The 26,191-nt window shown below is 42.9% G+C and overlaps 1 protein-coding gene across 10 annotated transcripts in view; it reads left to right on the top strand.

Moving 5' to 3' along the window:
- The window catches only part of NBEA (neurobeachin), a 630,876-nt gene that overhangs the window by 266,837 nt on the left and 337,848 nt on the right, over window positions 1-26,191 (top strand). For all 10 annotated transcript variants that reach the window (XM_040426128.1, XM_040426125.1, XM_040426127.1 and 7 more), the window contains 4 exons: window positions 9,158-9,338; window positions 12,817-12,944; window positions 17,188-17,295; window positions 21,824-21,992. In XM_040426128.1, coding sequence (XP_040282062.1) covers window positions 9,158-9,338; window positions 12,817-12,944; window positions 17,188-17,295; window positions 21,824-21,992 — 586 coding nt within the window. The remainder of the gene's footprint in view (window positions 1-9,157; window positions 9,339-12,816; window positions 12,945-17,187; window positions 17,296-21,823; window positions 21,993-26,191) is intronic.

Raw genomic sequence — 26,191 nt, 5'->3', positions numbered from 1 at the left:
GCAGACTAAAACAATAGCAGGCCGCGACGGGAATGAGCTTCCCTAGCGTCACCATGCTGGGGAGGATCGTTCCCTTTGCGGCCTGCTATTGTCTCCGGATGTTTTTATCCACGCGAAGGGGAGATGTAGCGGCAGGCGGCAGAATCGATGTGGGTGCAGGGGAGCCTCTGTGAGGGGCCTGGGCGTATAGGGGAGGCATTTTAGGGGGTAGATAACCACTTTTCAGAGCTCCTTTGGAAAATGAAAGGTGGAATCTCCTTAGATATAATTCCCCAAACCTAGCGCTGTGTGCTTGAGAAGGAAGTAGATATAATACAATCAGATGGTACAATGACCTTCAGCTCTGTAGTCCTATGGTGCAGTCATATCCTCCACTCCTGGTGAGGCTTGACATTGAGTGTGGAGATCTTGGGCTTGTGTCCTGCTGCTCAGCCTTTGAAACCCAATCTGTGGAGCTCCTGAAGAACAATTTTCATGTTGCTTCCAGAGTCAAATCCGCAGTGAGAGTGAAGTTTCCTATGTACTATGTTTTTAGGAACTTTACAGTGGTGTCTCTGAGAGCCCCATCTATTGGGATTAAAGGGCATCTGTCTGAAGATTTTTACCTATGACTCTGGCTGACATGTTACATGTGCACGTGTTACATGTTCATATGTGCCCGCATTTCTGAGAAGAGTGATGTTTTAATATATGCAAATGAGCCTGTAGGAGCAACAGAGGTGTTGCCATTACACCTAGAGGCTCTGCTCTCTCTGCAACTGCCGCGCCTTCTGCACATTGACAGGGCCAAGCAGTGAAAACATTATCACACCTCCGCCCTGTCAATTAAAATGTAGAGGACATGGCAGTTGCAGAGGGACCTGAGACTCTAGGTGTAATGGTAACGCCCCCGTTGCTCCTAGAGGCTCATTTACATACATTAAAACATTATTTTTCTCAGCAATGCGGACACATATGAATATGGGACCAATACGCATGAAACAGGTCAGCCAGTTTCTAAGGGACAAATCTGCTGACAGATGCCCTTTAAAAAAGGTCCCTGACTTTGGATTTTTAGCACATATCGACCACCACTAAGATGAGCAGATGTCGACAAGAGCTAGCCATACATATTACATTATAATCTAGTGCAGGGATCGGCAACCGCTGGCACTCCAGCTGTTCTGAAACTACAACTCCCAGAATCCTCCTTTCAACTTCTGTGGGAGTTGCAACAGCAACCGACCCGGTATGTCTGCTGGGAATTGTAGTTTCACAGCAGCTGGAGTGCTGAAGGTTGCACAGGCAAATAAAAATGATTTATATGGCAAAATGAGGCCAGCCACCATAACTTTAGGGCTTTCATTATCTGTGGGACTCCATCTATCAGACATTTAGGCTACCTGCACATTGGTGTGCACTGTGTAGCAGATATTCTGCACCAATTTCTGTGCAATAAAAAGGCTTAAATCGGCACAAAAGAACTGACATTCTGCAGATTTCTAAATCGGCGCCTCAGGTCAATTTCCTTAGGCCTCGTGCACACGACCTTTTTCGGCTCCGCATCCGAGCCGCAGTTTTTGCGGCTCGGGTGCGGACCCATTGACTTCAATGGGGCCGGAAAAGATGTGGACAGCACTCCGTGTGCTGTCCGCATCTGTTGCTTCATTCTGAGGCCCCGCAAAAAAAATATAGCATGTCCTATTCTTGTCCGTTTTGCGGACAAGAATAGGCATTTCTACAATGGGCCGCCCGTTCTGTTCCACAAATTGCGGAAAGCACACGGGCGGCTTCCGTTTTTTGCAGATCCGCGGTTTGCGGACCGCAAAAAACTAAACGGCCGTGTCCATGAGGCCTTACGGAACAAAAATGCAAAGTGTACATGAGACTTGTACACTTTGCTGGAACTGTATTACGCTGGGATGTTTCTGTAGGAGAATCCGCACAGAAGAATCCCGTGTAACCCAGGCAGGTAGTCTTATGGAGTATTTGAAATATGTGGCGTATATGCCTTTGGCTAGAATACCCCTTTAATATGTCAGCAATAAGTGTGTTTGAAATCTATAAAACCATCTAGCTAGAGGGGTGTCTGTAGACTACACATTTTTAGGGCGCATGCACACAAATGTATTTTTGGTCCGCATCGGATACACATTTTTTGTGGGTCAGATGCGGACTCATTCACTTCATTGGGGCTGTGAAAGATATCCGCATCCATATTTTTTTTCCACAAAAAAAAAGAACATGTCCTATTCTTGTACGTTTTACGGACGAGTATAGGACAGTTCTATAGAGGGCAGGATGTTGCGTTCCGCAGAATGCGGCACACACAACCGATATCCGTGGTTTTCAGATCCACAGTTTGCGGACTGCAAAACATCCAATGGTTGTGTGCATGTGCCCTTAAGGAACCTAACTGAACTACGTATCTTCCCAAAACGGCTGCTAACTTTTCATGTGTCTACAAGGAGGAGGAGAGGTTGAATCATTTGGAGCCATGTTGGAAAATAATTTTCTGTGGCCGATAGCCAGTTCTATGACAGATGATGCATTTTTCTGCAGTCTGTCCCCTTTGGTACGTAGTGCAAAGTGTCAGAAATGTGAGATCTGTGTTAGTGAGGCCCCGCATACCAGAATCAGCAGGCCTCCATGTGCGGAGAGTAGTCCCTTCTCTAGCATCACCCCCTGAGATTTGACTTTTCCTAGCGGCTCATCTTTAGGAGAAAGTATATATCATTCACAACTGTATGAGATGAGTTGGGTGTATGGAAATCCGTAGCCATATTAATTGATTTAGGAAGTTTCCTGTAATATAGATGTTTAGCAGATGTCAAGCACCTGTTACATAAGTCCGCTGGGTGCAACCATTCTGTAGAATAGAGTATATAGAATTAAAGGGAGGATCAGTAAGGTATAGTAACACAGTACATAAGGCCGAAAAAAGACATTTGTCCATCCAGTTCGGCCTGTCATCCTGCAAGTTGATCCAGAGGAAGGCAAAAAAAAACCCTGTGAGGTAGAAGTCAATTTTCCCCACTTTAGGGGAATAAAAAATACCTTCCCGACACCAACAGGTAATCAGAATAACTCCCTGGATCAACGACCCCTCTCTAGTAGCTATATCCTGTAATATTATTACACTCAAGAAATACATCCAGGCCCCTCTTGAATTCCTTTATTGTACTCACCATCACCACCTCCTCAGGCAGAGAGTTCCATAGTCTCACTGCTCTTACCGTAAAGAATCCTCTTCTATGTTTGTGTACAAACCTTCTTTCCTCCAGACGCAGAGGATGTCCCCTCGTCACAGTCACAGTCCTGGGGATAAATAGATGATGGGAGAGATCTCTGTACTGACCCCTGATATATTTATACATAGTAATTAGATCTCCCCTCAGTCGTCTTTTTTTCTAAAGTGAATAACCCTAATTTTGATAATCTTTCAGGGTACTGTAGTTGCCCCATTCCAGTTATTACTTTAGTTGCCCTCCTCTGGACCCTCTCCAGCTCTGCTATGTCTGCCTTGTTCACTGGAGCCCAGAACTGTACACAGTACTCCATGTGTGGTCCGACTAATGATTTGTAAAGTGGTAGGACTATGTTCTCATCACAGGCATCTATGCCCCTTCTGATGCAACCCATTATCTTATTGGCCTTGGCAGCAGCTGCCTGACACTGGTTTCTACAGCTTAGTTTGCTGTTTATTAAAATTCCTAGATCCTTTTCCATGTCAGTGTTACCGAGTGTTTTACCATTTAGTATGTACGGCTGACTTGCATTATTCCTTCCTATGTGCATAACTTTACATTTGTCAGTGTTAAACCTCATCTGCCACTTATCTGCCCAAGCCTCCAATCTATCCAGATCCCTCTGTAGTAGTATACTGTCCTCTTCCGTGTTAATTACTTTACACAGTTTAGTGTCATCTGCAAAAATTGATACTTTACTGTGCAAGCCTTCTACAAGATCATTAATAAATATATTGAAGAGAATAGGGCCCAATACTAACCCCTGAGGTACCCCACTAGTGACAGTGACCCAATCTGAGTGTGTACCGTTAATAACCACCCTCTGTTTTCTATCCCTCAGCCAGTTACTTACCCACATACAGACGTTTTCTCCCAGTCCGAGCATTATCATTTTATATACTAACCTTTTATGTGGTACAGTGTCAAATGCTTTGGAGAAGTCCAGATAAACGACATCCATTGATTCGCCTCTGTCAAGTCTAGAACTTACCTCCTCATAGAAACTGATTAAATTAGTTTGACATGACCGATCCCTCATCAAGCCTTGCTGATATGGCGTTATTTGCTTATTTCCGTTGAGATGCTCTAAGATAGCATCTCTCAGAAAACCTTCAAACAGTTTACCCACAACAGATGTTAAACTTGCCGGCTTATAGTTTCCAGGCTCTGTTTTTGGACCATTTTTGAATATTGGCACCACATTTGCCATGCGCCAATCCTGTGGGACATTCCCTGTCAGTATAGAGTCCGCAAATATCAGAAATAAGGGTCTGGCTATGACATTACTTAATTCCCTTAGTATACGGGGGTGTATGCCATCTGGTCCTGGCGATTTGTCTATTTTAATCTTTTTAAGTCGATGATGTACTTCTTCCTGGGTCAGACAGGTATGCTTTACATGTTTTATTATTTTATAGTATTCTAAGCTGTTAAATCATTTTTCATGGCTGGACAACCCCTTTAAGACAGGCCTTAAAGGGGTTGTCCACTCCATTTATATTAATGGCCTAGCCTGCCAATCAATTGTTCTGCAATAGCTCAGTCACCAACATTATACTACTTCGTTTGTTCACTTCAGTGGGAGCAGCAATGCAGGAACCAACTTCGTCCACTACTCAATGGACAGCTTACTTTTGGTGCCAAAGCTACATCCAAACAACTGAGTGGGAGGGGTTTTAGAGCGTCAGACCCCTGCTGAGCAGATATAGATGACCTTTCATCAGTAACAATGTGCTAGTGAGTCAGTGAATGCAAAGGATATAGCATGGAGTGGCAATGCAGCCGCTTCCTTCTCTGGATCCATGTGATTGCCAGGGGCTGCTGGGTCTTTTCAAGCCTAAATCAGCTCTGCGGTGAGGTTAAGGCTGAGTTCACATCAGCGTTCAGCCTTTCCCTTCTCCAGCTCCGTTATAGGAGCAGGAGAACGGAAAGGACGGATTCTGCACATAACTGAGCCGAACGGAGCCTATGAACCCCATAGACTATAATGGGGTCCGTTAGTATTCCGCTCAGAGGAAGATTTTTGAATCGGAGACAAAAGTCCTGCGCGCACAACTTTTGTCTCCGTTCCAAAATCATCTTCTGAGCGGAAACCTAATGGACCCCATTATAGTCTATGGGGTCCGTAGGCTCAGTTATGTGCTGAATCCGTCCTTTCCGTTCTCCTGCTCCTATAACGGAGCTGGAGAAGGGAAAGGCTGAACGCTGATGTGAACTCAGCCTCCGTAGCTTTGTTAAAACCTCCAGGGGCTATTTTCCCCCTGTGAATGGGGCTAACATGTCAGCTCCAGTTACAGGAGCAATCAGTAATAAAAAAAATGTAATGTTTTATTACTGATCTACAATTTCCAGATCTCCAGATTATTGCTGCTTATTACCTGCATCTACATGCAGCCTTCATAACCTCTGTGTGGGGATGAATGATCGTTACTGGGATTATTTGTCTTGATACAGTTTTATTAATTGTCAGCAGCACATCCCTTTTTATTTTTATTTTTTTGTGTTTCACATAAAACAATCGTATCATCCAACAAACTAATGTTTGCTTGTTTGCCGGTTGGTTGCCAGCACATTTACCGGGGACAGTTATCGGGAACGAGTATTCATCCTAAGGTCTTTGAAGCCAAAATCAGGAGTGTATTCAAAAGAGAGGAGAATTAGTTACTTTCTATCCTGTTGTGGTCCACACCTGATTTTGGCTTAAAAAGTGCATCAACAAACCTGGATGTTGTAGCAGCACCCTAATGTTCATTCCCGATAATTGGCCTGATCCTCGACCCGTGTAAATGGCCCCTTAGAGCAGTGTTTCCCTACCAGTGTGCCTCCAGCTGTTGCAAAACTACAACTCCCAGCATGCCCAGACAGCCTTTGGTAATGACCAACCACCACCTATAGCATGAACCTTCTGGCAACTTTGAGCATTTCCTTTGTAGTTGCCATGTTTCAAGCTTGTCTGGTCAAGGGTTGTATATTTTTCGACATTGCTGTTACGGCTTTGTGTCTCAGGCACCATTCCAGCAGACACAACCATTCCTGTTTGATCCTATGAAGATGATTGGCAGGGTGCTGATTGTCTTATGTGTTTGTTTACTGCCTCTGGATGCAACGTGGTCAGACATTTTGTGTGATGAATCAGTGGCACCAAAAATGGTAAAAGGCAGAGTGGACCCAGCATGCATGTGGAACCTGAACTCCCTGACTTTTGTGGTGGCCGTTATGGCACATAACAGGTACTATTTAGTGTTAGGTTCCCGTCTTACAGAGATCGCCTTGACGTTTGGCAGACAGGCCCAAATAATTTTGTATAAAATATATATTTGCCAAGAATTTCAAATGTACAAAATAAGCGGAGCATTAGCACCAGAATATTTTCTCTAACTATGGCATTATTGTGCGTTATTTGTGTTTGCAGTGTGCTGTTGCATTGGTTTTTTGTTCATGTTTCTAGCCATGGCGGCGTGCACCTGCACATTGGGATGTGCTCATTGACCCCCCTTTTTTTGCAGTTTCATTATACTATGTTATTCTCCCAATCTCACCGATTATTTTTTGCTAAGAGGTGTGGTTACATAGATGCAATATTCCAGCATAGGTTACCACATTTACAATGGGTGAGACCTGTCATACCCTCTTTTTAGGTTTCAATTAAATGTAAGGCATAATTCCACTTTTAACAGCAATTCTAATCTACTTACAGAAGTTTAATAACTTGGCATAGTCTTTGCTTTGCTGTTTACATTAGTTAATGTGTTTTTGTCTATGCTTTCAGAATTCTGCTTGTTGCCGTTAGAAACAGACAGCAGCTAAGCTCCACCCCAGCGTCAGCCATGTGACCTAACAGCTGATTTATCATTAAAGGGGTTATCCGGGAACAGATAATGACTTATCCTCAGGATAGGTCATCATTATTACATCAGCAGGGGTCCAAGTACCGGCACCCCTGCCGATTAGCTGTCTCAGGGAGCAGCTGCATTCGCCAGAGATCTGGTGAGCGATGCAGGCTTCCAGCAGCTTTCTGAGGACAGCGCTGTAGATCGTTTAGTGGCAGTCCTTGGTATTGCAGCTGAACCCCATTGACTTGACTGGGGCTGAGCTGCATCTAGTCCATGTGACTTGGCCCCCAGAGGAAGGTTTCCACCGAAACGCGCGTCGGGTTGTGCGGTCTTCCTGAGGAGATATAAAATAGTAATTTTTATAGCTAATTAGCCTCAGTGTTTCGTTGTAGGTGATTTCATTTTGCTGAGCTAGCTTTGTTTAGAGGGGTTCATGTGGCTTGTCATCTTTCCTTGTTTTTTGTAACCTACTTTTTGGTCTAAATAGTCCATGTGACTGATGTACAGTGATGTCACTGGCCAAGGAAGAGGCTGCAAAGCTCAAGACTTCTTGATCGGTGGACAGTTGATCGGTGGGGGTCCCAGATGTCGCACACCCGCATATCTGATACTGATGGCCTATCCTGAGAATACGTCATAAATATATTTTCCTGGATAACCCCTGTCATCTGAGCTCCCACAGTGCACTGCTCTCTAGTGACTAGACACCAGCAGAATTCTGAAATTATATTTATGGGGAAAAATAATCAGTAAATGAGTTGAAGAAGAAAGCAGAATATTTACAATGTTAGGGCAGGTTCGCATTGGCGTTATTGAATTCTGTTATAGGTTCCGTTATAACAGAAATATAATAGAATTTTAGGACGGAATGCAAAATGGGAACCTTTGAGAGGCATTCCGTTTTGCTCAGTCCTAATACAGATCTGTGGGGAAACATAACTGTTGCGTTTGGTTCCGTCATACATGATGGAAAAAATAGTCCTGTCGACTGTTTTTTCCATCATGTATAACGGAACCATTTTGTGCCCCCATAGACATGTATTAGGACGGAGCAAAATGGAATGCCTCTCAAAGGTTCCTGTTTTGCATTCTGTCCTTGAATTCCGTTATATTCCGTTATAACTCTGTTATAATGAAATTCAATAACGCCAATGCGAACCTGCCCTTACTTGATATTTTATGCAGAATGGCTAGTCAGAAATTTATCCTGAAGAAATGCGGTATGACCTACTGTGTCTTACAAACTCATGCTCCTAGTGTGTGCACTGAAGTGTGATCAATTAAATCATCAAAGTGCTTGATTGCTGGGGGCCCGACAGCAGGGACCCCCATGATCACTAGGCTGGTGGTCCATATGTCCCATACCCCTTAAATGGGACTACACCAGACATGCTCGACCACCGCACCATTCAAACTCCCCCTCCCTGTGGTCATGCATTGAGGAGGAATGTGGGCCTCAGGACCTCCATTCTTAGTGATTGTGAGGATCCCAGAGATCATCTTTCCTGTGGATACGTGATAAATCTCCATGATAGATAAACCCCTTTAAATGGTCATATAGACTATCCCATTTCTCAAACGGGCGCACTCCTACGGACCTCACTGATTTTTAACGGGGTCATCTGGGGTTCTGTGTTTTTGCCAGCAAGACTAATTCTGCAGACTGTTATTCTTACTGGAAAAATAGCAGAAGCTTGATGGATTCTGTGTCCGCACCCCATAACGCAAGTGTGAACATAGCCTTACATTTTACAAGATGTACAACACGTACACTTCCTATTACCGCTATGTTTGTTCACGTCTGACCTGCTTCGACCTCTTGGTGTCAGATAAAGTCTGTTCTTCCTTTGCATGTAGGAACACCTTGTTCTTTACTATTAATTTTTATTGCCATTTTGTCTTAGAATAACATTGTTTTGTCTGCATATGAAGCCCCTGTCCGGACTTTGTGTGTTTTTGTGACATGCTTGCTCTAATATGTTCTGTCTTTAGCCTTTGGCCAAGTGCATAGCCCCTCTCTCTCTGTCATGGGGGGCTGAGCAATTACCGATCACGGCAGTGGAATCAGATTGTCATTGTTTATTTTTGTATTTTAAGACTGAGCTGGAGAATATAGAAGTGACACAGGGGATGTCATCGGAGACCGCCGTGACTTTCCTCAGCCGTCTCATGGCCATGGTCGATGTCCTGGTTTTCGCCAGCTCCCTGAATTTCAGTGAAATTGAAGCAGAGAAAAACATGTCTTCTGGTGGCTTAATGCGACAGTGCCTGAGGCTTGGTAAGTTCATGCTGTATAGTGCAGATGGTGTCTGGAAACCATTTGTGTGCTGAAAAGCTCATCCACCCACCCCCTCCCTCCGTATTGTCTGCCGCTGTATGATGGAAAGGGTTAAGAACTGCTCGTCTGTAGGAGTGGAGTACATGGCTGCATTTCAGGTTCTGACCTAGTTCTAGATCTGCTGTGATATTATATATTTATAAATCACCTGCTGTACAGCCTTATTATACAGCGCTGAACAATGGGATGAATTCATGAGTTCCAATCCCCAGTAGAGAAAGGAAAGAGGTTTCAGAAGTGTGTTCTTTAAAGTAGAAATGCATTTATTTTCTACAGGGTATTTTCATTCCACTCACAGCTGCAGCTTATCTAAACTCAAAGTGGACCTGTCACCGTGCATTAACCTGTTTTGATTTGATGGGGCTTGGAAAGGCGCTTTCTTTTTCAGATTTAATTTTTTTAAATACTGGCACCATTGTGAAGTTCTAGGCATAAGCAAAGCGCTACTAATAAAATACTGTTAGGGTAGAAATGTGAATAAAGAGACAGCGCCGTGGTCCAGTCCTGCTGTGTCCATGATCAGTAGGTTCCCAATCTCAAAAGAGGATGTCCTATGAACTCATCCCATGTCCACAGGAGAGGGGATAATTGTCAGATTGTTTTGTTTTGCCCTTGCCGATCACGAGAACAAGGGCTCATTCTTCCCCTTGCAATGGAGTGTCATGCATGGGGCTCTCGTAGATAGACAAGAACTCAGCTATATTCAACTGTCCCGTAGTATAGAATTGAGAGGTGGACATGCATGTGTACATTGCCCACAAATCACGACTGATCCTTGTGAGTCCCAGAATGGGGATGCCCCATGAACACCTTATTTTCATACCATTCTATTAAGGGGTTGTCCAGGTTCAGAGCTGAACCCAGACATATCCCCATCTTCACTCCTTCTGCCTTCCTGATATGAGCATCGGAGCATTTCATGCTTTGGTGCTCTCGCTTGCCCTTCCGCCCACCAGTGTTCCCAATGACGTCACCAGCTCAGATGGGCGGGCTTTAGTGCTGCCCTAGCTGTCTTACAGGCTAGGGCAGCGCTAAAGCCTGCCCATTAGTGCCAGTGACGTCACCGGGCTTACTGCTAGGCGGAAGCCTCCGCCTAGCAGTCCTCATGAAGGGCCCGGTACGTCACCGGATTTTAAAAAAAGCCTTTGCTCTTCACAATTCAGCGCAGGGCAAAGGAGAGCATTGGAGCATAAAATGATGGAGGGGAGAAAATGGGGATATGTTCGGGTTCATCTCTGAACCCGGACAACCCCTTTAACAAAATTGTTTGTTCAAGTCGGATACCCCCCTCTAAATTATCGTAAGGGCTCATGCACACAACCGTATGACAGCAAAACACAGATCCGCAAAAAATACGGATGACGTCCATGTGCATTCCCTATTTTGCGAAACGGAACAGCTGGCCTCTAATAGAACAGTCTTATCCTTGTCCGTAATGCGGATAATAGTAGGACATTTATTTTTTATTTTTTTCCGGAATCGACAAACGGAAAAGTAATGCACACAGAGTAATTTCCGTTATTTTATTTTTTATTTTTCGCGGACCCATTGAAATGAATGATTCCGCAAAGGGTCTGCAAAAAAACTAAAGAAAAACGGAACAGACATGGAAAGAAAATGCGTTCATGTGCATAAGCCCTAGAATAGATATACTGTGGATCTGAACCAGCAGGACTCCTACAAGCCTGTTTGCGAGATTTCTTTTCTCGTGACAGACCTATATAAATCAGAAGCACTTAGGTATATTTTAAGAGACACTCTTCATCTTATTTCAACACATTTCTTGCACATGTGTTACTCGTTTGTGGATCAGATCCTCTTCTTATGTCATCCTGTTTCCCAGCTATATATATGATGAAATGGCAGCCGCCATCATAAATTCTCACATATCTAGAAATGTTAAAATGACAGTGGATGTCCACATACAGAGACGTTCAACAATACTTATGTCTGTTATATAGATCGGAAATGTAAGCGTTGTCTCAGTAATGTCACACGAACGTCAAAGTGCAGGGGACGCCCCTCTGAATGGAGAGCCTCTAAGTTGTGCTGGAGTCTCTATGTAATCTATCACATTTCCCCTGCAGAGACCATCTCTTGTCCAGCCATACTGTCCTGCCCGATCTGACATCAGGTGTGTGGAGAGATTCGACTACATGCTGGGTGGTATCGTTTTTGAGGCGACCGCCATCTGGGTCCCGTTCCTTAGAATAGTATCAGCGAGCATGCAGCTATTTCTTTCCACTCCCCATGTCTGATCAGACAGGAGAGCATACCCCGAGGACCACCATACAGAAATGCCATGGCAGAGGCAACACATTTGAAGGCAGACAGTCTTTAAACATTGTTTAAAAGAACCTGTCACCAGTTTTATGTCCTTTCTAGGGGCAGCATAGACTTGTGACATATAATATGAGCAAAATGTTAGGTCACTTACATAATTTGATCGAGTTGTTTTACCAAAATCAGTAATAACTTTAGCCTGAGCTGAGCCCTCAGTACAGAACACATGCCAGAGAGTCCTCATATTCATGAGCTCCCAGCTTTCACCACCTCCAGTTTCCCTACATATAAGCACTGTCCTGAGCAGATGCCAATACCTTACTCAAGCTGGAGCGGCTCAATACAGATTTTGGCAAAACAACTGGGTCAGTTCAAGAAGCAACCTAGCATTTGCCCCCGGTTCTGTCACCAGTTTATGCTGTCCTCAGATTGCTTTCACAGTAGTGTCTGTCAGGTTAAAGGGGTTGTCTCACTTCAGCAAAAGGCAGTTATCATGTAGAGAAAGTTAATACAAGCCACTTGCTAATGTATTGTGATTGTCCATATTGCCTCCTTTGCTGGCTGGATTAATTTTCCCATCACATTATACACTGCTCGTTTCCATGGTTACAGACGACCCTCAAATCAATCAGTGGTGGTCATATCCAGGGGTTACGACCACCCTGTAAATCCTGCAGCAGAGGCCGTGCTTACACACTATAGGAAAAAGCACCAGTCTATGTGAGCTCTCATGTTCCCGGGCACCAGAGAGGCTGGCGCTTTTTCCTATATTATGCAAGCACGACCACCACTGCTGGATTGTAGGGTGGTCATAACCCCAGGAAACGAGCAGTGTATAATGTGATGGAAAAATGAATCAAGCCAGCAAAGGAGGCAATATGGACAATCACAATACATTAGGAAGTGGGTAATATAAACTTTCTCTACATGATGAATGATACTTGCTGAAGTGAGACATCCCTTTAAGCCACTTTGCAGCACGAGACCATTGATGATCAGTTTTCAGTCATAGCCCCAATAGGAAATTATATATTTCTCAGAAGTTAAACAATAAATCTTTTTACTGACGTTTCACCTCACCAGTCAGTTACATGATGAAATAAATGTAAGTCGATTTTGATTAAACCTTTTTTAGTTTGCTGTGTAGCTGTACGAAACTGCTTGGAGTGTCGGCAGAGGCAGCGAGATCGGGTGACCAAGCCCATGGGCAGCAATAAGGTCCAGGACAATCTACAGAGTGTCCCAATTGGCAGTGCCACAAAGGTAAGATGGAGATTTTATAATTTGATTTATCTAGTGCTATCACCATCTAGAAGACTCTTGAAATGTTTAACTACAGTGTACAAGCTACTGTATAAGTGGGGGCACCTTCAAGATATTTTTTTCTTCCACGGAAACAATGCCACCCTTGTCCACAGGCTGTATTTGGTATTGCAGCTCTGCCTTATCTAAGTGAATGGAGCCAATGGACAAGAGTGGCATTACTTCAACTCTTTTAATCTCCGTACATTTACTTTTAAAATATTGAACTATTATTGCTTTAAAGAGGTTTTCTGGTTTATAAAATCCATTTTCATACGCCTTATTAGGGTGTAATTGCGGGCATCCTCATCTGTAGGCCAGAGTGGAGAGCAGTTACAAAGAGCATCTCTTGCTCTGGAGGACCTGTCCTGTCCTGCATTACACAGAGAACCCACTATTTGAGCGCGCACTGTGTAGTACTTTATTTCTCCTGTGGTGGCGCTGCAGGGAAAGTGAATGCTTTGTGCCAGGTTTCACCATAGATTACAGCTAATTGCAGGGATGCACTTTGGCATCAGATAATTGTCTAACAAGTAGGGACTGTCCAAAGCTGAGATCCTTTAATTCAGTTGTAACATTCTAGCATCCACTACTTAAAGGGGTATGTTTTATTTGAAAATCAATACCCCAGAGTTTAGATCAGTGCCCTATACTTATTGCACCCGTGGGGTTATCTCTGTGTAACGGATGAGCATAAATGTATGGCATAGATTTCAGTCTTCCTTTATGCCAGAAAGTTGGTGTAAAAGAAGATAAATGTACCAGGCCCGCTGGACCCACCCTCACTATGCCCCCTCTTTGGCAATGTGGCGAGGACAGCGGAGAAACACCACTTGCTCAAAAAATTTTGCTCACGTGTGATAATTGCTCATTCAGACGATAAGGTGCAGATCCCATAACTTGGCCTAGGGCAAAGCATGGAAGATATTCTATCTGGTGGAGTTTCCTGAAGACCGTCTACAAGGCAGTGAAGGAAGGTGTATGGTCAGAGGTTACCAAAACGGAATTAACTCTGGCACAAGTGGGACTTATTGAATTTGCAGAGTAAAGCTTTTAAACACGAGTAAAAAGTGAAATGAAATCCTAGAAAAACATTACTGCAATGGCCGCGGATATTATTTTTTTTAAAATCAGAACCATACTCTTCAAATGATTAAAAGCCAAAGCGGGAGGAGGCGACCGGCCAATTATCATTGAGAAGCCTTCGGTCCCCTGCGACCGGCAATAGAGTACATTCCATTCCTTCAGATCACCGTTACTGCCATACTGCAGACTGAACTGTGTACTCTGAACAGAATGAATTCTGCCTAATCCGTTCTCCACCTGCGCCATGAGTGTGCAGCGAGAACACTGTATATTGGCCTCGAGCAGTGTGTAGAAGACAGGCCGAGGCTGGCATCGACTTTCTGAATGGGGAGTATTAGTTGGTAACGGGTTGTGATCCCACCAAGGCAACATCTGCATGTAGTTTGTGCGTTTTAACCCCCGGGGTTAACCAGATTTTCTGGTACTTTGCCTTCCTCAAGAACATACAGACCGCTGTTTGTCTGACATAGCTGCAGCAGAGATAAGGACTGCTGAGAGTCATTACTGCCTTTGTGCAGCCCAGCAGAATGTATCTTAGTCATGACTTTTTTTTCTTAGCTCTTCACCATATCTTTATTATATAATATAGTCTTATTAAAATATTACTACTTGAAGTCACCAAAATGTCCTGTTGCTAAAATGGGTCTTACCTATAAACATAGGGGGTCATTTATTATTCTGAAATATGACCAACCAAGTCTGAAATTGTGGGCGAGCTGGCCGGCCCGTCTCATTTACCATTGTTTTACGCCTGTTTCAGGTGTAGAAAAAGGTCTAAATGTAAGACGCTTGGAAGCTGTCTTACATTTAGAACTGGCGCTGGCTGCGCCAAAGTTATGGAGAGGCCTGCGCCTCTTCATATCTTCAGCAGAACCACCGCCGGCTTAGGGCTTTATTAAGACCAGTGTCTAAAACACCGGTCTTAATAAATGTGCCCCATATTCTTTTGCGGCCCTGTTGGGAGAAACCCCTACACCGCTTGAGCATTTAAAGGGGATGTCCACTTTTCTCATACTATACTCAGTATAAGTCATCAATATCAGATCGGTGGGGGGCCGACACCCGGCACCCCCACCAATCGGCTGTTTTCAGCCTAGTAAAAGCGTTGCATTCTCTTCAAACAGCTGATTGGCGGAGATGCCGGGAGTCGATCTGATAGTGATGACCTGTCCTGAGATATGGGAAAACCAGGCAACCCATATCACAGGCTTTGAGAGCGTTCTTAATTCTGTGCTGTGATCTCTGTGATAATGGGGCACGCTCCCAGGAATAGTTAGGCCTCTTTCACACGGGCGTCTTGTTTTTGGGCCGGATAAGATGCGGGTGCGTCGTGGCAAAATGCGTGATTTTTCCGCGCGAGTGCAAAACATTGTAATGCGTTTTGCACGCGCGTGAGAAAAATCGGCATGTTTGGTACCCAAACCCGAACTTCTTCACAGAAGTTCGGGTTTGGGATCGGTGTTGTGTAGATTGTATTATTTTCCCTTATAACATGGTTATAAGGGAAAATAATGGCATTCTTAATACAGAATGCATAGTACAATAGGGCTGGAGGGGTTAAAAATAAAAAATACAAATTTAACTCCCCTTAATCCACTTGTTCGCACAGCCCGGCTTCTCTTCTGTCTTTATCTTTGAGGAGTAGGACCTTTGATGACGTCACTGCGCTCATCACATGATCCATCACTTGATCTTTTACCATGGTGATGGATCGTGTGACGGACCATGTGATGAGTGCAGTGATGTCACCACAGGTCCTTTTCCTACTGCACAGCAAAGATGAAGACAGAAGAGATGCCGGCTGCGCGAACAAGTGGATTAAGGCGAGTTACTTTTTTTTTTTTTTTAACCCCTCTATCCCTCATTTACTTTGCATTCTGTATTAAGAATGCTATTATTTTCGCTTATAACCATGTTATAAGGGAAATTAATAAAGATCGGGTCCCCATCCCGATCGTCTCCTAGCAACCGTGCGTGAAAATCGCACTGCATCCGCACTTGCTTGCGGATGCTTGCGATTTTCACGCAGCCCCATTCACTTCTATGGGACCTGCGTTGCGTGGAAAACGCACAATATAGAGCTTGCTGCGATTTTCACGCAATGCACAAGTGATGCGTGAAAATCACCGCTCATGTGAACAGCCTCATAGAAGTGAATGGGTCCGGATTCAGTGCGGGTACAATGCGTTCACCTCACGCATTGCACCCGCGCGGAAATATCGCCCGTCTGAAAGAGGCCTTAGTGTTGACATATGGGTAGTTATGGCAGAAAGATCACAGCACAGACTACTGGCACCAATGTGATGAGGCCCTCTTAGTAGAGCAGCAGCAAGGATTTTGGTAGCAAAAGTTGAAGCTGGAGAGAAGAGAGCGATGCTTGAATTAACACTATGGAAATAAGATGAGCACTGCTGAAATGCAGGAGGTGGTTTTTACTTCAGTTGTTTTTGCAAATGTTGAAATGATAGGATTCACTTTAAAGAGGAGCTGTCCCCTCTCCTGACATGTCTGTTTTAGTAACTACTTGCATTCCCCATGTAATAACAATAATGGAGCATCTATTCTTATGACTCTATGATGTACTATTCCTTTATTAATTCTGCTAGAAGTGAATGATTTGCTAGCAGTTTGTAATGAAGCTCCAGATGTGTGTTAACAGTTGGGGTTATGTCTCTGCACAGTCAGCACAGTTTGGATAGGGTCAGACTATGCAGGGACACACCTCCAACTGGTAGCACCCATCTGGACCATCAATACAAACTGCTGGCAATTCATTCATAACTTCTAGCAGGAATAATCAAGGAATTGCACAAGATAGAATCATAAGAATAGATGCTCCATTATTGTTATTACATGGGAAATGAAAGTAGTTACTAAAATGGAGAAGTCAGGAGAGGGGACAGGTCCTCAGTAAGCCTTAGAGACTATTTTAGTAAAAAAAAAAAAAAAAAAAAAAATTCCCTCTATCTCACTTATCTAACTTTTTACTTTTGTTATAATATTTTGGGATACCTGTGACATTGTATAGTCCCATTGACCATCATCTCATGGGGATTCTTCATCTCCTATTGATGTTTTATTAACCCTACACAACATTTTTCTTTTTCTGTATACATAGACCCCTCTGGATAATGTTCCCGGTAATCTTTCACCCATAAAGGACCCTGACCGACTTCTCCAGGATGTAGATATTAATCGTCTGCGGGCAGTCGTGTTCCGCGATGTGGTGAGTTGTTGCATGTGTGAATCTTTTTGTAACTTTATTTGTGGCATGCACGTTGTGAAAGAAGTAGATGAGCGATGCACTTGATGCAGATCTGGCTATAGGGGAACTTCAGTAAAGAGTCGTGTATCTTTGAGCATGGAGTTGTCTGAGACAGACCACCCTTTAAAGGGTCAGTGAGTTATCAGAAAACTTATGATAAGCCATAGACCTATCAAAAGTTTTGATCGGTGGGAGTCCAGTGCTGTGACCACCATCGATCCCCAGAACAGTTTCCTGCAGTGAGGAGAGAGAGCACAATATGTGGACGCGTCTCTCTTCTTGTTCTAGCGATCTTTGGGGTCTTAGCACTCACAACTCATCATTACTGCATTTAATACCAAAGCACACTAATCAAAGTGTTGTAAAAATGCGGAAAGTCACATCACAACTCCATCCACCCAGTTTTTTAACTCCTTAATGCAAAATGATGCACACTTACATAATTTGCATATAAGGAATATATGGTGTGGCCTCACAAGCTGCTCAGTTGCTACTACGACCTTGTGATGGCTCCCCGGTCTGCCATAGAAAACTGCCTATTAAGCCTGGCATGCGGCAGTGCTCAATACGAATGCAGTAAAATTCCCATAGACTGCCATAATATAATATCGCAGCCTATGGTTTAAGCCAGGGATGCTCAACCTGCGGCACTCCAAGTGTTGTAAAAACTAAAAAAAATAATAATAATTACTGTCGTTTTTTTGGTCCCCTTAGAGGACTTGAACATGTGATCCTCTGATTGTTTAAACCAGGGATGCCTGCCCAACCTGCGGCTTTCCAGCTGTTGCAAAACTACAACTCCCACCATTACTTGCTGTAGGCTGTCCAGGCATGCTGGGAGTTGTAGTTTTACAAAGTTGGAGGGCCGCAGGTTGGGCATCCCTGGTAAGCAATCAGAGGGTCACATGTTCAAGTCCTCTAAGGGGACAAAAAAAAACTACAGTCCTTTTTTAATTACATTTTTTTTTGTTTTTAAAACTATGAAAAACACATCACCCCCTTTCCCAATTTTATTTACAATTGAAATAAAAACAAAAAAGAACATGATTGGTATCATCTCCAAACTATAAAATTATTTATCATGTTTGGTGAACGCCATAAACTTACCCCCCAAAAAGTTAGTGATCAAAAAAAGTTACATGTGCCTCAAAACGGTACCAATAAAAACTGCAGGTTACCCAGCAAAAATCAAAGCCTCAGACAGTTCTGTAGTAAAGTAGTAAACATAACTATATAAATTTGGTTTTGCCGTAATCTCGCAGAATAAGGTTGAATAAGGCCCGCAGAATAAGGTTGTCATGTCAATCCCATATTGTAGGTTTTTTGTTTCATTTTCACCCCACAAAGAATTTGTTCCTATCCCCCCCCCCCCCCCCATTTTTCAACACAATATATGATAAATTAAATGATGCTATTAAAAAATACATTTTCCACAAAAAATTACCCCACATAAGGGTTTGTGAATGGAAAACTAAAAACGTGTGGCTCTTGGAGGGCAGGGATTAAAAAAGAGAATTGCAAAAACAAAAATTGGCCCGATCCTGAAGAAAATGTGTAGTGGTCAGTGAACGTCTCTGTTTCTACGATAATATTATTATGCACCATACACTGATAAACTGTTGCCTAGTGGATCCGCAGCATGCAGTGTAACTGCGATATTTTATCTTGACGGGTTTCCAGATATATATCTTCCCTGGCATTTTGGTCGTATCCCAAGCAGCCAAATGATCAAACCAGTTGTGAACTGAATTTCACTTTTCAAGCCCCATCTGAGCAATGCGAGATTCAAGCCAAATGCAACTGTTTCCCAATTAATGATGGCTTTTTAGTATCCACCCTTGACCACCAGGGGGAGCAGCAGTGCTTGTTTATTATAAGCAGTACCTATTTTCTGAGCTGTGTTTGCCTAGAAATCCTGCAGAATTCATTGCATGACATGGCCATTTAAATAATATTGTATTTTCTTATATGCTTATGCAGCTTATAGTTATTATTAGTTATCTACTGTTGCTGCGTATAATTACTATATATTTTAGTATATTTCTTGTAATCAGCATTGTAAATGGTATAAACCTACATTCATGTTTTCTGTTGAGGAAATTTACCTAAAAAGTAAATTTCCTGGGCTTAGCTATAGGTCTTCTTTTTAAAATTAGTTATACATAAAAAAGTCTAGAGACTTGAGTGATGTAAAAGTGGACCTGCATTTCCACTGCTGGCCACTAGACTGCACTGTAGAACTACATGTTCCAATTGCTAGTGCATCAATGGCTCAAGTACAATGAGATATGGAGTTTAATAGCTCTTTACATGGATACAGGCTGTTGGTCATTAAGTGTTATGTATATTGTCCATATTTTAATTTATTTTGCATTTATTTTATGAGATTTTTATGCAATCCCTGTGTGTCAGATGTACAGACCAATAACTAGAGACGTCCTTGGTGGTCTGGGCTCTGAAGTTTAATTGATAGCTGGCCAACCTGTCTGAAACAAGATGATGAATGGCTCTAATCCCTTTAAGTTCCTGATCATTTCAGTTGTGGCACCGTAGAGAGGAGGGTTAGAGGTGTTTCATTATGGTCACCCAGACTGGCCCTTTAAGCGGCCAATATATCCGAATATGGAGCTCTGTCTTTCTTCCACCTGTCAGTACAGAAGTGGACTTTCCCCACCAGCCAGGAGAACAAAAGCTACCAGTGCTGCCCGTTATTTTCATAGATCGATCTAGTGGCAAATCCGGGAAGAGTAAGGACTCATTCAGACGGCCGTATGCTGTCTGCAAAAATGTGGATCCGTTTTTTATGCAGATTAGATGCAGGTCTATTCATTTCTATGGGGCCCTTTTCTTCCGTTCAACGGCTCCGCAAAACAAATACATGTCCTATAATTCTCAGTGAAAATCAGGACTTGGCCCCATTGAAGTCTATGGGTCTTCAAAAATGTGGAATGCAATGTTTTTTTTTTGTGGACATGCTGAACTGTCCGCAAAAGAACTAATCCACATTTTTGCGGACAGCATACGGCCGTCCATAATGTGATCCAAACATGTTCAAAGTGGATTTTTTTTCTTGTTATTTTGCTTCTACAAATTTGACAGCTTTTGACCTCTAACATAAAAAATATAATAAATCTATAGAAAAAGAGTTTTAGTTGCGCTCTGTTTTTAGGAAACATTATGGTTATGAACATATTTCACCATGATTACACTTCTGTAATGTGATTATCATGCAGCTTTCCGTTTAGGCCAATTCTGTGCCATTTTTTCTTCCATTTTTCTGTTCACAACTAGTGTTAAGCGAATCGAAGGGGAAATTCGATTCGCCACAAAGCCGAATTCCTTGGTGGTAACAAATCAGTGTTCCCTGAAATGGGGTTTAAAAAAATAAAATAAAATCATACTTGCCTATCTCATTGATTTGAATGCAAAGAGCTGGCCGCCGCCATCTTGATTGAAGATGCTGAGCGAAATCCCGTGCACGGTGGCGTATGACCTACGTGATGACATCATCACAAGCCGCGACAGATTTTGCGCTGGATCTTTAACTAAGATGTCTGTGGCGGGCGCTTTGCGATCAAATAGATGAGTTTAGTATGATTTTTTATTTTAATTTTGTTATAGACCTAAATATTAAAGTCAGATGCCGCGATCAGCGATGAACGTGGCATCTGAGGGGTACCATGACAAAGAGCGGAGTAATTGCCGTTCCCTATCAATACACCCGCTATTTACAAAGAAATGCGCTTAGTGATGATGAAGTATTTAGCTACGAATCGAATTTAGAGAACTTTGCTAAACACTATGACTGAAATGCACAGCGGCAGATGGACCTCATTGACTATAATGTCAGAGAGTCCTCTACTGGACAAAGTTTTTTTAAAAATTTTTTAATCAGACTAGTATGACTAAATCTGCGATGGAGGCTCCTAACGGATCCTCAGATGTAGATTTGAACCCATCTTCACTAAAGCCTTCTAATAATCACTGCATAACTGTTGAAGCTTTGCCCAGGTCTGTAGGAAAGCTTGGTGAGAATGCTCTTGGAGCTGCAATAATTTCAATGTTCCTTTTGATTTTACTGAATGAGATATGTCTTGTGTAAGAGCAGCCATACACATTCAGTAGCTGTTGGCCGACAGCTCTTTCTAGGAACTCAATGAACTCTCCCCCATACACATACACGTATGTGTATTCAATGGGGGAAAGCCGCTGCCAGACCCTACTGCCAGCGGCTTATCTTTTGGTAGAGCAAAAGGATCAGGCGAAAATATTAATTTCACCAGATCCTTCTCTCCCCCGACATCTTCTGTGGGGGGAGTCTGGAGCTCCCCTAAGAAGCAGAGACCCTTACCATTATGACACTAAATGTGGATGACGCCATCTGTTATGGACTACACACATATACTGTAAGATATTTGTGCTCTCTCTGTCTTTTCCCCTCTGTGCTCGTCATCAGGTGCACGCTGACAGTGTTTTGTCCCTCTTTTAGGATGACAGTAAACAGGCTCAGTTCCTTGCTCTGGCGGTTGTCTACTTCATATCTGTATTAATGGTGTCTAAATACCGTGATATTCTGGAACCTCAGCGGGAGACTGCGCGCTCCGCCAGCCAAAGCATTCGCAACATCAGGCAAGAAATTAACTCGCCAACGAGTACAGGTATGTCCTTATTGCTCTTATGTCTTTAAAGGGAATGTGTCACCAGTTTCTGATCCCCTTAGCAAAGTGCTAGGTTACTTGAATTGAGCCGATGAGTCCTGATATTCATGAACTCCGAGAAACATTGGGGAGCCTCGAGTATGAAGACTCCTCGACTCAAGCTGTGTGTTGTACAGCTCCTGCGCAGGTTCTGTTCAGTACCAGAATTTAGCAAAACTATTGGATCATTTAAAGAAAGTTTATTTTCTCTGTTGTGTTTGTATTTTAATTGCGTCTTTATAATTAAAAATTTCAACGTTTTTCTAATCTGCTGTTTCTTAAAGTGGTTGTAAGAGCTTAAACAGTGCTTAGCTTTTGTCATCAGCATGAGACTGGTGGGATCAAAAATGAAGTGGCTGCCACTTCCACTGAGGCTCTGAAAACCCTATAAAAGTGAAAGTAGACAAACTGAAATACCAGACCCAGTACATTGTTGAGAATGACAATGTGTCTATATAATATCTTAAGTGACTTTAGTATTTTTTAGGATTTCTGCCTCTTCCACCTCTTGATTAGTAGGGGTCCCTGTGGTCGCACCGGCACCATTCTAACATTGATGGCTAAACCTAGGGGTATATAACATTATAAACGTTTAAATAGTCAATGCACCTTCAAATGTGCATAAATCAGTACTATCAGTAAAAATAGGGAAACTTTGTAATATATCTCATCAAATAAAAATAGCTCTTTCTCCCTCCCCCGCTCCTCTTAATCTAACATTCTCTGCTGAATCATTCCGGAGAGAGAAAATGAACTGTCAGCATTCTACATGCTGCCCATAGACGCCTATGGAGAAAGCAGCAAGCCGATAGAGAGAAACCAGTTTTCTCTGATAAGATATATTACAATTTTTCTTATATTCACCTATACTTTTGATTCATGCAAAGTTTGTTGAATGTACAGTGTCCACTGAAGTTCATATGTGAACTTAGGGGTGCCCAACATTTTTGGTTGAAGGGCTACATTGTCATTGTATGTTCCTTGAAGGGTCTTCATAAAAGTTAATAAGCCATTGAAGTATCCATTACGTATATGAATTGTACTCCTGTCTGGTCACTCTAAATACATCATCTTTTGTTATCTATTAAATTCCTAATGAATTTCCTTTCCTCACCCACAAGATTCACTCAGTCGCAGAAATCAAATATTTATTTTTTTATTAGAAGAACTCTGGTTTTCACCCTTGAAAAATATTCACCTTTCATATCAGCCCTTGGATCTTTCTGTTCTGTCAATCATTTTTCATTTATTTCTTTAATGGTTGAACAGAATTTTAACATCTTGAGAGAAGAGGACATGACATTGACTGGTAATAAGGAAACTCCAACCTTATTTCACTTGTGGCGCTGTGGACCGTCTCTTAATTCTCCTGTGTAGATCTTGTTTCCCTGGTTCGGCTTTTTGACTGAGCAATCACTTCCTGAGCCCCTACCATGTCAGATAAATGTAATGAAGGATAAAATAGGAGAGAATATGTGTACCAGTCCTAGAAGAACATGAGTATTGCCAGCTATGTGTAATAGAGTCCTGTTCTGTGAATACTTTCCCTCGAGGACTGGTGTCGTGAATGAGATCATTGTTGTCAACAGTGGGCCTGACGTCTCACCATGTCAAGTGTATGACACGAAGCTCCATCGGACATGATTCCTGGAAAAGGACAACATAAGGACAGTTTTATGAGTTTTAAAGGCTATAAATGATCAAACTGATAAGAATATGGCTTAAATGGGTGTTCATAAGCTGTCAGGAGTTCAGAGATAAAGGCTACAGATTGAGCCGTCAAAGCAGCTCCATGACAGGTTCAGTGTGAGTCATAGTAACATAGTTTGTAAGGCTTAAAAAAGACATTTGTCCATCTAGTTCAGCATGTTATCCTGCAGGTTGATCCAGAGGAAGGCAAAAAAAAACAAAAAACTGTAAGGTAGAAGCCAATTTTCCTCACTTCAGGGCGAAAAAATTCCTTCCTAACTCCAATCAGGCAATCAGAATAACTCCCTGGATCAACGACCCCTCTCTAGTAGCTATAGCCTGTAATATTATTACACTCCAGAAATACATTCAGGCCCCTGATGCACTGACCCCTGATATATTTATACATAGTAATTACATCTCCCATCAGTCGTCTTTTTTCTAAAGTGAATAACCCTAAATTTGATAATCTTTCAGGGTACTGTAGTTGCCTCATTCCAGTTATTACTTTAGTTGCCCTTCTCTGGACCCTCTCCAGCTCTGCTATGTCTGCCTTGTTCACAGGAGCCCAGAACTGTACACAGTACTCCATGTGTGGTCTGACTAGTGATTTGTAAAGTGGTAGGACTATGTTCTCATCACAGGCATCTATGGCCCTTTTGATGCAACCCATTATCTTATTGGCCAGTCAGAACAATAGTCTGTAGGTAAAGTGAAAGCTGTAGAGGGAAAACTGTTGACAATTTTGAATAAAAAACGGATTTAAAAAATGTTGTGGTTTTTTTTTTGTCCCATCTCACTGTTTCCATGGCACAGCCGAGCATGCCTGTTTCTGTAACTCCCATTGCAATGACCATATCATAGCAAGCTACGCTGCTTCCAATATCCTGAAAACAGAAAGGTGGGACAAACCCTTTCAGTAGTCTTAAATAATATTAAATGGGCCATTCAGTTTATAAATCCTACTTTCTTTTACACAGGGGATCTTAAAGAGGACCTTTCATGGTTTTTATTTATTCTAGATAAATACCTTTACTTGCGGGGTACCCCTCGCTGATGCTGCCACTCTGCCTGTTTTTTGTTTTTTAAATATCGCTCCTGCGCCCCGCTGTGCCCCCCTGTAGTTTTCCCGCTCAGTATGTTAATATTGAGCATCGGTACAGAGAGGAGGAGACGCCAGGGTTCCTCAATGGGCGTCTCCTTCTCCCTGGCTGTGCCGCGATCTAATCACAGCGGAGAGCGTCACAGCCAGGGAGAAGGTGAGCTTTTTTCTCTCCACGGCTGTGACGCTCTCCGCTGTGATTGGATCACGGCACAGCCAGGGAGAAGGAGACGCCCATTGAGGAACCCTGGCGTCTCCTCCTCCCTGTACCGATGCTCAGTATTAACATACTGAGCGGGAAAACTGCAGGGGGGCACAGCGGGGCGCAGGAGCGATATTTTAAAAAAACAGGCAGGGTGGCAGCATCAGCGGGGGGTACCCCGCAAGTAAAGGTATTTATCTAGAATAAATAAAAACCAAGAAAGGTCCTCTTTAAGGCATCTTTTATTCAGGAACCAAATCTCTTGACCAGCGTGAAGACCAATATCAGAGTGTCTCTCTCTGGAGGACCTGTCTTTTCCTGCATTACACATACAACCCATTGATTTGAAGGGGGCACTATGTAGTGCTTAATTTCTCCCATGGTGGTCCTGAAGGGAGAATATTGTCAGATTTTCCTACAGATTGCATGTGGTTACTGGGAGTCCCAGCAGGGAGGACGCTGTGTGATCAGCCTATTGGGACTCTTCTAACAAGTAACGAAGGTCAGCGGTGACCCAGCACCCATGTGGTTTCCAGTCCCTAAACTTTCCATATGGAAATAGATTTTTAATTTCTTTTCTTTTACCTGTAAAATGGAGCCCCTAAGTAGAATGGCAGGATGACAGAGAAGAATGTATGCTTACTCATATCTGCATTTGCCTAAATTGCCTTCGACAGTTGCTTAAACCCAGTGAAATATTGGATTGGACAGTTTTATACAGTGCTGAGCATTTTATATTACATCGGACAGTTTTACACTGTGTTTGAGAATTTACTGTTCTTATTAGATGATGGCAGCTTTTCTCTCCTGCCAGCCATCTTACCTTTAAGCTTCTGATACGCTGACATAATAAGTTACCTTACAGCTGGTCTATAGCTTGTGCCCCCCCTAGCACATGGGCTTGTTGAAGCTTATTCCCAGTCTAGTGAATGATGCCGAGCTGTAATACCAAGCACAGCCACTGGCCAATAGGTGGCACTGTGCTTGGTAGGCTTCAAGTAGAAGGCGGTGCTTACTGAAGCGCCATGGCCGCTTAATCCAGCTGATTGGTAGGGGTGCCCCTCTCCCCACCCTGATATGTCATCCGTGTTAAACACCTGAAAACCCCCTTTAATTCAGTGTGGTAAGGTTTGTGATATCAGTGCACTAATATTCACACTGTTGGGG

Source organism: Bufo bufo, chromosome 3 (genome assembly GCF_905171765.1).
Source record: "Bufo bufo chromosome 3, aBufBuf1.1, whole genome shotgun sequence".
Lineage (NCBI taxonomy): Eukaryota > Metazoa > Chordata > Amphibia > Anura > Bufonidae > Bufo > Bufo bufo.
The sequence above is the reverse complement of the archived record's forward strand: the minus strand, read 5'-3'. Positions and strand labels throughout refer to the sequence as shown.